The sequence below is a fragment of the Haliotis rufescens genome, unplaced genomic scaffold, assembly GCF_023055435.1.
Source record: "Haliotis rufescens isolate VD_foot unplaced genomic scaffold, xgHalRufe1.0.p SCAF_8, whole genome shotgun sequence".
Classification (NCBI taxonomy): Eukaryota; Metazoa; Mollusca; class Gastropoda; order Lepetellida; family Haliotidae; genus Haliotis; species Haliotis rufescens.
In genome coordinates this window covers 2,223,521-2,234,355 of record NW_025964372.1, presented here as the reverse complement: position 1 = coordinate 2,234,355, position 10,835 = coordinate 2,223,521, and the positions used below count along the sequence as shown (strand labels likewise).

The window sequence follows — 10,835 nt, the reverse complement described above, 5'->3', positions numbered from 1 at the left end:
GTTGTAGTATATATACCGTATACGACGTAATGAGCGCCCCGCTCTAATAAGCGCCCACGGCGATATTTGCTGATATATTGGCTAGTGAACAATCCCAATTAGCACCCCTTACGATTGATCAATGTACACAAGACTTATTTATTCATGTATAATACGCCCTCGTATGTTATTTGCACCCTTAATTATGGGCAATTCAATTCTGGAAAATATATCTGTCGTGTGTGTACGCACATACTTTTCTTTTGTATCATTTCAGGCTGTCAGCATAAACTACGAAATTTACAATCTTTCAACTCTGTTGTTGTTTTTTTCTCACCAAAATAATATTCAAATAAGAACCCCTTATTTCTAATTTTGAGAGCGCCCCGGGCGCTTATTACGTCGAATACGGTATGCTTTATTAACGTAATTTATTATATATATGCTTTATTTACATTGTCATTGTCTTGTTTTCTACAGTGTTTTTTCACAGAATATTGTCATCCTTCATCTTTACTGTAAGGGGGCACGGGTGGCCCAGTCGTCTAAGGCGCCGCAATTCGCTGTGCTGAGCTGCGTCCCTTGGGCACGCCAGAAACCTATGATTGTGGGTTCGAATCCCTGTTCGCCCCAAATATGTTTCTAGGTTTGTCAGCACCTACCCATGCTCGTGGGTTTCACCGAAGTGGTAAACGTCTGAGACCTGCATCACTTAGGGCTTTCCTCCCACATTAAGCTGGAACGCCGTGATATAACTGGAATACTGTTAAGAGCTGCGTTAAAGGCAACTCACTCACTCACCATATAAGATGAACATGCATAACTTGTCTTCCAACATCACGGTTTTGCCGACGCCCGGGGGTAATAAAACTAATTGGTCCCATTAAAGGGGCAATTAGCTTCTCTGATTCTCCGCAGGAGCTCCGCAGGCGTGTATGCGTAGCTATGCAGACATTTTACAAAATTCCTGCGGAGTCCCTGCGAAGCTAACAAAAGTTTGTAACATTTAAAAAACAAGTGAAAACGACTTTTTCACTGACATCTTTGTAGTCGGTTTACAACAAATATAGTCACATAATATCATCATAAGTAGAGAAAGGTCTGTTAAGAACTACCCCCAGTAAGTCAGTCACAATGTCAGTCGTCATACATATACATCAAGTACAAGACGTCAAAATGGCCGACACAATAAACGTGACGGGAGATATTTCCGTCTGTTTGTGTGTTCGTTGTTCAGCGCCGCACTAAACAATATTCCAGCTATATCACGGCGGTCTGTAAATAATCGAGTCTGGACCAGACAATCCAGTGATATTTTCCTCATGAGTATCGATCTACGCAAATGGGATACGATGACATGCATCAACCAAATCAGTGAGCCTGACCACCCGTTTCCGTTGGTCGCTTCTTACGACAAGCATGGGTTACTGAAGACCAATTCTACCCGAATCTTAACGGGTCTGGAAAGATTTCCGAAGTTGTTCCTGAATCTGTGGCGCTTACAAGTACTCGTGTCAGTCATCACTGATCAATTGGCCGATCATCGAAGGGTCATTGTAAAGATGTGTCCAATACATACTAAGGAAAGTTCATAGATTACTGTAGACTGTAGTTTTGATGTGCATTTCTTCGTTTTGATCACTAAGATGGAGGATATTTGTGAACGATCATGCAGTCAAATTCTCTGGCTTATCCTAGCTTAAAACGCTGAGTTCAAGATTACATGGTCTAAATGATCACAGACAACGCTTCCATGTGTTTTTGTGCTGGGGAATTCCAGGAACGTGGAAGTAGTCCGTCAGTGCTTACGTCATTTCAAGAATACAGTCTCGTGAAATAAGTATGAACGTCAACATGTGTTGGCGATACACTCATGAACGTTAGTTTTGCGGTTTTGTGACCGATCTCTCGTCCAATGGAATGTACCTGGTTTGTCTGGTCCAGATCCGATTATTTAGAAGCCGATAACTGGAGCATTGCTGAATGCGAACAGTTTGTGCTCGTACCCTAAAATTCCTTACAAAGCATTTCAATCTACCCACGATTTACGTCTTAGCTCAGCTGAACATATATTATCTTGTACAATATTATGTTTCCATGCTTGCCAGACACAACGCACGTATCATCCTTCACAACAATGCACCTTGGAAACAGAAGCCCGTCGTTTGCTGTAGAGTACATAAAAAGAGGAATTCCAACTGAATTATAACCATGGATGTGGTTTAGTACAGGGTCTGTGACGAATACTCTTCCAGTATGGTCAACGCTTATGTCTTCAGGGTACCACAACGGTACGCCATAGGGCCTGTATGTTCGGACGACCTGAAGGTCCTTCTGGACCTCAAGGACTAAGCCACCCTTCTCCCAGGAACTGAATAATAGGTGACCATGGTTGTTCTGAGCGATTGCCACAGTTGCACCCCGGAGTGGTGACATGACCTCCGCTTCAAGCTGTCCAAGAATGTTATAAATTCGAAGAAGTGATCCTGGCAAATTGCCTATGATAAAGGATTTGTCACTGAACTTGCACAGGGGAAGGTATGTTTCTCCTTGATACTGATCCTGCAGGAGTTGGAAGCTCCGCAGTAGTGTCAGGTGCTGATCAGTAACATGTACATACATTCCACACACAAACACAACATGATTACTTATGACTGCCAGTGAGTGATGTGGGTGAGCGGACAACTCATCTATGTATAATGTGTCCTTTAGTTTATAGCTCCCATCAACCATTTTGACAGTCCTGCTATCCCGGTCAACGACAAGTATATGATCGTCTCCTACAGACAGAGCACTGACATCTGTTTTGGCCTGATTCTGATGGTTCGAGAGGCATATAGTTTGATGCGGTTTCAAAGACACTGGCAGAGTGGAAAGTCCACAGATGTTTGGGTTCCCGAAGCCTATCTGAGGTGTATTTGTGCTATTTGGATATGGTTGGAGACATAGCACACTGTCTTCATGGGGGGGATATAGACCTGCATGATCATAGTTCATACCCCTACGATTAGATTTAGCCATGAGATATTCATGTGACGGCCAGGTAGGTACATTGGCAACTGTTTTGCTGTCCATTAGGACAGGATCTTCAGCGGTATCTTCAATGGATGCGTCACCATCTATTGTGCCGTTTTCCTCCAAGATTATGCCATATTTCTGTTTCAAGTAGGCGCTCCCTAAACCTCCTGTGAAAGCCATGGAAGCAGTTATGCTGATGATTTCACCAGAGGCGGAATCTGTTGTCTCCTCTGCAGGCAAGTGAGAATGGCTTCTAACGTTGTGATCTTCATTATCCGATTGTTCTGTTTTTCTGTCACAATGGGTATCAGGCGAGCACATCGATTCTGTATTGGACTTCAGCTCAGGTATCAGAAATATTGATTCTTTTTCGAGAAGGCTACACTCAACTGTGAAGATTTTATGTCTCTTTAGAGAAGGTAGCGTTTTGAAGGATCGAAGTTCTTCCTTACAGCTCGTCAAAGACTTTGATAAAATAGTTACCTGAACACTGTTACCTTCTTCCTGGACTTCTTCAGACAAACATTTTAGGTCTTTGACAGCGCATAGTTTATCCTTTATGTCTCTTGACTCTAATTCAACAGAGCCAATCTGCAAATTGTAAAGATCGTTTAACTTCTTTACACATTTGTTTTCCTCAGTCAATACTTGTTCGACAAGTGATTGTGCTTTTTGATGAAGTTGTTGAATTGACTGATCACGTTCCTTAACAAGGAATGTATTCCTTTGGTCCAGATGGGTAACTGATGAAGATAAAGATGACAAAACAGTGTCCATGATGTCCTTCGACTCTTCAAGATTGGTTTTACATATTTCCAGTGCCTTTTCCAGAGGATGAACAGTACATGTATTTGCGGTGTGCTGACCAAGAACACATTTATCACATGCGGGAACCATGCACGACCCACACAGGTATTTGTATAAAGCCCCAGGGTGGTCGAGACACGGGATTGACACACAACGTGGACTTCTGACACAATGTATCCCTTCTCTGATGTCCCTTAAGGGTACAACTTTGTGAGAATATGTGGCACTGGACGATTGGTGTCCTGTCGAACAAGGCTTACAAAGAACGTCATAACAATCAATACACTGAAACTCTCCATCTGACTTCAACGTGCGACTCCAACAGGCATCGCATTGCTCCGGATTTGGTCCACTCACAGTATCCAGCTTCTGTACCACTGTAGTGTACAGTGTTTGAAGACTTTGTCCAGATATTCTGCAGACTTTGTCCAGACATTCTGCAGACTTTGTCCAGACATTCTGCAGACTTTGTCCAGACATTCTGCAGATGTAGCTGACGTTGAACGTCTCCACCAGACATACAGTTGTGACTATGTTACAGTTTGAGAATATTTTCTACCGTAGGTATATGAAGACAGGGCATGATCCAAGACAACACAGCTATTCCACAGAAGAGGCAAATGCTTGTAGATGTTCCTGTGGTTTAATACAACGTCATGATTTTCTCTCATCGTGTTTGGAAGCAGGAAGGATGTTTTAGTCCAAGAGACACTCATATCTGTTACTACAACCAAGAAGAATGTGACGCTAGGAATTCAACACCTCCGTATGCATGACGTAACTTCATATTTCATCATCTAACGTTGTGCCTGCAAAACATAATTGTAAGTGAGTCTTAGCTATGTTTGCTAAGTCGGTGACGAAGTCCACATCTTGTTTAAATATGAAGCACTGTTACTACCCAGATTTACCCTTACAGTGTAGAATACAGAAAGTGGCCCAATTTAGAAAAATGCTGACAAATAATATTATTAGAAACCTGAAAAGTGTGTCGCGATTTATTGTCGGTCTGAAATTAAATACCTACCATCTTGGTGAATTGTTTATATCAATATATTGCAAATTTTATTTCGCTCGTGTATCACCGTTGGTGGTCTCTGACATTAAAATGAAATAAAGAAGAAATGATGTTTTACATGTATATATTTTACAGTCAATGTCTATAAGAAATACATGTTATGATCATGGAAATTTCACATAAGTAACATAAACAATGGACTCAAGAGTCTTTCATGTTTGAAGAACCAATCAATTACTCTGGTCATCGTGAGATCAAAATAGAAGAAAAATGAAAACGAGTAGATTAAATTAAGGAGTCTAATTTATTTCAGTCAATCTGTTTAAAACAGCCTCATTTTTAAGCAAATGTAAATCGACTGAAACGTTCAATCATTATGTACATGTCAAAGTAGACACAAGTAATGGATAAAAACTTCTTTAAAGGGTTGACAACGGTATAAGGATCTATACCGAAACGTCGTCTTTGCAGTATTAAAGAAGTTGTTATCCATAAATTGTGTCCACTTTGTCATCCGTCAACTTCTAAGTTATGTCCTCGAACAGTTCAGTATCTACATGCGTGTGGACCGGTGAAGGTCCCGGGGTAGAATAGGTCTTCAGCAACCCATGCTTGCCGTAAAAGGTGACGATGCTTGTCGTAAAAGGCGACTAACGGGATCGGGTGGTCAGGCTCGCTGACTTGGTTGAAGCATGTCATCGATCCCAATTGCGTGGATCGATGCTCATGATATTAATCACTGGATTGTCTGGTCCAGACTCGATTATTTACAGACCGCCGTCATATAGCTGGAATATTGCTGAGTGCGGCGTTAAACAACAAACAAACCAACATGCGTGTAAGAGAAGCAGCCAATATACATATTGCCTGATTATAGGCATTGACTGTAGCATATATGCATCCTTGGCACGCCGAACGTGTGATAAATGCATATTAGGGGCACGGGAGGCTCTTAACATGGCCCTTGTTGAGGACCCAGGTGGAAATTATTCCTAGGTCCACAATGATGGTCCTAAATTAAGAACCCGCGAGGATCCCTGGTTAAATGTATCCCCCAACTAATGCTGGTATGAAGAGGCGACTTGATCGATCGGCTGGTCAGGTCCGGTGACTTGCTAACTGGCGTGGGTCATTGCTCTAATATCAATCATTGGATTTCTGGATTCATTCGATTATTTGCAGAACGCTGTCATAGAGATGGGCTATTGGTGACTGCGGTGTTAAACACACAAACACGAACGGACGGACGGATCGATCGATCGATCGATCGACCGACCGACCGACCGACCGACAGACAGACAGACAGACAGACAGACAGACAGACAGACGCACGCACGCACGCACGCACGCACGCACGCATACAAAGACATACAGTTGTGTACAGCAATTATCGTTCCCCAAGATTACTCGACCATGGTATTAAAAAGACTCCAGCTGAATAAGGTATACGAAATAGCAGTAACCTACCCCGTTTCTCGCTGTTGTCATTGCAGCCTGTCGCAACCTAAAGTATACGTAGTATATCACATCTACCACACAGTCACATGTACCTCATGGACATTGACCTGGATTAAACTGTCTAAGCTATAGAAGTATGTGCACACGTGGTTAGTATTTACAACATAACGCCTCAGTCATCAATATCCAATCATCGGTTTCTGGGGCCTATCCTAATCAAGAACCCACCCGGGTAGACTATGAGCACAAAGGCCATTTGTATGTCATATGCATACAGCAAACAAGTCGGCGGTAGTGACCCACATACCACAGTGCATATACGCCCCTTGATATATGACACGATGCAGTGCAGTGCACACATCTCCACAAATTTAAACCTAGTGAGGTGAGCAAATCTGAAACACCGTAACGGAGAAATCACTTGAATCTGGTGATTCAACTTCCGGAAGCAACCGACCCGAGCGATTTCTCCTTAACCATGTTAAAGCTGATATATAATTTCTCTATTATTTTTCATAATGAGCAATTGTCGCGTCTGTTTTACTCGCACAAAATGCACGTTGAGAATTGCCAGTTAAGTCCTGGCTCCGCTGCAATAATAGCGTGACATCAGCGTCATGGTTTATTAAAGTGTAGGACCCACTCAAAGCATACAGGGTAGCCAAGTGGTTAAAGCGTTCGCTCGTCACGCCTACCTCCCGGGCTCGATTCCCGAATGGGGGTATAATGTGTGAAGCCCATTTCTGTGACATTGCTGGACTATTGCAAAAAGCATAAAACCATACTCACTCGCTCAATATATTTTGACTCACTCAAAACAAAAAGGAAGACGGCAAGAATACACTTCCATCATGTTCAGAACAAGTAAATACCCCAAAGCGTTATATCTGCAATGGCAGCGAGGTCATCATTAAGTTAGAACGCTGTTGTGTGCGGAAATAGCTCGGCAGCACGGCCTTGGCTGATAACCTGACACGGCCTATGTTTATGTACCGATAGTGGCGTGCGTCTACAAGGTTTCATAACGATCACTGTATCAGCAGATTTTCATGGACAATCATCAGTTGGTCAGGGTCCCTTCCGATTCTTTATCATATAATGGGTAGGTTTCTCAGCAGGATAAAGCCAACGGATAAAAACGATATCCGTTGGGGTCATATGCGGATAGAGATGCAAATATCAAAGGTCAAGTAGGGACTACTTTCACTGTTCATAAACAATCATGGCGTCGCCCTCGTCATTCGGCGATCGAGTCAGAATTAACCATCGGGAATCTGGATAAACTACAGGGATAATTGCTATCATTATCAAAAGCACAGTCTAATATACTGAAAATCAGTGTCTAACTGTGACGTAGATAAGGCATTTTATAAGTTTTGGCAACTTTGGAGATATAAATTTCGAAACAATTTTTCGAGGGCACGAGGCCTAGCGAAGCGGGATCAGTAGCCATATCTGTGCTTGTAGATCTCTGCGGCTTGAAACCTGCTCCACAAATTAAAATAGTTGGATTTGGCCGAAATATATTTGAATTGTTACCTTGTTTCGTTTTGTCGCTGTGTGTACATCTGACTACACTTCTTACGTTATGACAGGACAGACCGACTGTCAACAACGTCTGACCGTGGCCGTGACGTCTCATAGACTAGGGTTAGAGTAGCTTCCCTTTGACAAAGGGCAGTTACTCTAGCGGACAGACCGATGGATTGCCGCGAAAGGCAATTAAAAACAATTGTTGTTTTGCGTTTATGTTGCTTCGCCACTGCATAAGAAATAGATTTCAGTTGGAACTATATTGGCTACTGTCACTGTCCGACTGACACATCACCTACCCTGTGACGTAATAAATATCAATGCGCGCATTCCAGGAAAACTCGCAATGTTTCGGTTAATGTTTGTGAGAGAGGGAAAGCGATTTTGAAGCACAGAATTAAAGAATGACATTATATGATAAAGAGGTTATCACGCTTGTGTGTTTGAGGATGGTAAATATCCTGTATTAGGAATAAACACTATGTATTTAGCTCGCCAAGGCTCGCTAAATACAATGTTTATTCCTAATGCAGGATATTTACCATCCCCAAACACACTCGCGTGATAACCTCTATTTACGTGCCTTTATGGTGGATTTTTATAATTAAGGTATTATTATGTACAGATTAAAATAAAAAATGCAGCAAAGAGGGTTTGGGTGATCCTGGCACAGTCAGGCTGGTTAGGCTCATCATCATCTCAGGGCACTTGCCCACTCTACACGCAGCCCAGACACCGAATGCGACTTCTCCCAGGAAGCGCTGCCTAGTCAAACCCAACCAGAACTTTTCAGAGAATGTGAAGACTCCCCAACACTGCAGCCTTCTGCAATGCCAAGATTGTCAGAAGGGCTGTATTCCTGGTAGGAAACCCGGGTACTCTCCCGATGTCAGTCAACAGATTGGGAGGTACCAAACCTAAGGTAGTCGGACAACTTGGTACTTAGGATGCAAGCGTTACATTTTGAAAGCGAGGTCCGCATATTTGCCATGTTCTTCCTGAATCTTGTCAAGCACATTAGTGTCTAAAGGGACAAAATTGGCAATGATATGAATGATTTCAGGTTTGTTGGCCTGGATATGTCTGAGGCTGTATACGGGGTTATTCCAAAGAATGTTGTATTTATCATTTTCCATGACGCCCTCTACATATTCCGGGTCGTACCACGGATAGACCACTGTGTCAAAACCACAAGCATGGCGAAGACGGTAATAAAATGATCGAGCCACTCCATCATGTCACTTAAGATACTGTGTTTGTGCCAAAGCTTGGCATCCACTGACAATGTGTTGGACAGTCCCATTAAATTCATTACATAATCTACATTTCATATTTCTTTTTTGATACAAAATCACTAATTGTGGATTTCGATTGGGAAGTGACTGGTCCTGAGCGAGGGTGGCTGGATCTGTTGTCTGACATGATTCTTTGATACTCTGAACCTCTTGTTTCATCAAACCAATAACACCAGGACGGGTACAGCATAAGTATTTGTGGTTTTGACTTTATTGCGAGCGTTCAGCTCTGAACTATTCTTAATGTTCAAAATTTTGTTTTGTTTTTGCGTTTCCATGGAAAGAAGATCAAGGATAGGGAGTGCGTCAAATCCATGCCAAAATCGTACACCTTCTCAATGTTCTCCGTGAAACTTAGGGTGCAGTGAGGTAGCCTAGTTTGCTCGTGACGCCGAAGGCCCGGGTTTGATTCCCCACATGGTTCTTATCTGTGAAGACAATTTCTGGGGTCCTCGATACTGCTAGCAATACGTTAAAAGCGGCATAAAACCGAACTCACTCACTCATGAAAATTTGAATATATATCTAGCTATCTGATTGACCAGTTGGCATCTTGTGAAAACACATACAAGTCGGCTGGGCGGCTTTGTATGACGTCATACTGTTTGATGTAACATCGCTTGCTTCTCACGTCACAGTTGAGTTACAGTACCGAGTGCAAAGTGTGAAATCGATTTGGTAAATTCATTACGTGTTAGTAGTTGGATAAGGGCGGTGGGGTAGCCTAGTGGTTAAAGCGTTCTCTCGTGTTTTTTTATCGGAAGTATTTTTGATAGGGAATCTCCGACTGGAACAATTCTCAATTGTCTCACGATCGAGAGCTCAAAGAGGCAAATTCAAGTGCTTGGAGCATTGAATGATGCTGGTGTCGAACTTCATCACTTCATGTACATACAACACAGATACATAAGTTGAATACCACAATACCATATTGTATTGGTGAGTTTGTTAATGTTTACTACAGTCTCAAGTGTTTGTATATATCCCCAAAATACTACTGATAACAAACAGTACATGAAATTAACTCACTAAAAAATCAGGAAACTGTTAAAAATTTTGAAAATGTGCATATGATTTTATGCAACTGAGACAATCATATGTGTGAACAATATATATCAATGTATATATTCCGTTACTCTCCAGCAATGATGTAGCTGTGGAAGGGTCTGTGGCCTCCAGTGCTTTAAGAACAAACATTGATTGGCTTGGTTGATGGTACAGTATCCTAGACGGGGCGGTCGGGTAGCCTAGTGGTTAAAGCGTTCGCTTGTCAAGCCGAAGACCCGGGTTCGATTCCCGACATGGGTACAATGTGTGAAGCCCATTTCTGGTGTCCCACGCCGTGATATTGCTGGAATATTGCTAAAAGCGGCGTAAAACCATACTCACTCACTCAGTATCCTAGTGGCGTAGATCAATGCTCACGTTGTCAAGACCTGGATTGCCTGGTCCAAACAACCAGTATAGGCTGCTGGAGGCCTATTCTATCCTGGAATCCCCGTGGGCTCCCTTCCATGGGTATTACGATGTTGGCCTTTCATATATTAAACATTATGGTAAAGGTGGTGAGATAAGAAACACGCTGCACGTGAATTGTTTCAGTGAACAGAACATCAATGGTAGTGCGTATTCAATGTGTTGCTACGAACACAGTTAACCAACCTGTGTCATTATGCACGGTCAATTGGCATTGAACGTACATACTCATTTAGGGGCGATATTTCAAT

At 42.4% G+C, this 10,835-nt stretch overlaps 1 protein-coding gene across 2 annotated transcripts; it reads right to left on the bottom strand.

Moving 5' to 3' along the window:
* Positions 1-1,007: 1,007 nt before the first annotated feature.
* Positions 1,008-7,158, bottom strand: LOC124144635. Of its 2 annotated transcripts, none has more exons than XM_048389638.1 (2): positions 7,070-7,158; positions 1,008-4,613 (listed from the first exon to the last, which is right to left on the bottom strand). In XM_048389638.1, the coding sequence occupies exon 2, from the start codon at positions 4,282-4,284 to the stop codon at positions 2,032-2,034; it is 2,253 nt and encodes a 750-aa protein (XP_048245595.1). In that variant the 5' UTR covers positions 4,285-4,613; positions 7,070-7,158; the 3' UTR covers positions 1,008-2,031. The 2 variants fall into 2 exon arrangements, with proteins under 2 accessions (XP_048245595.1, XP_046370090.2); XM_046514134.2 differs by lacking the exon at positions 7,070-7,158 and adding an exon at positions 6,290-6,556.
* Between the last annotated feature and the right edge of the window lie 3,677 nt (positions 7,159-10,835).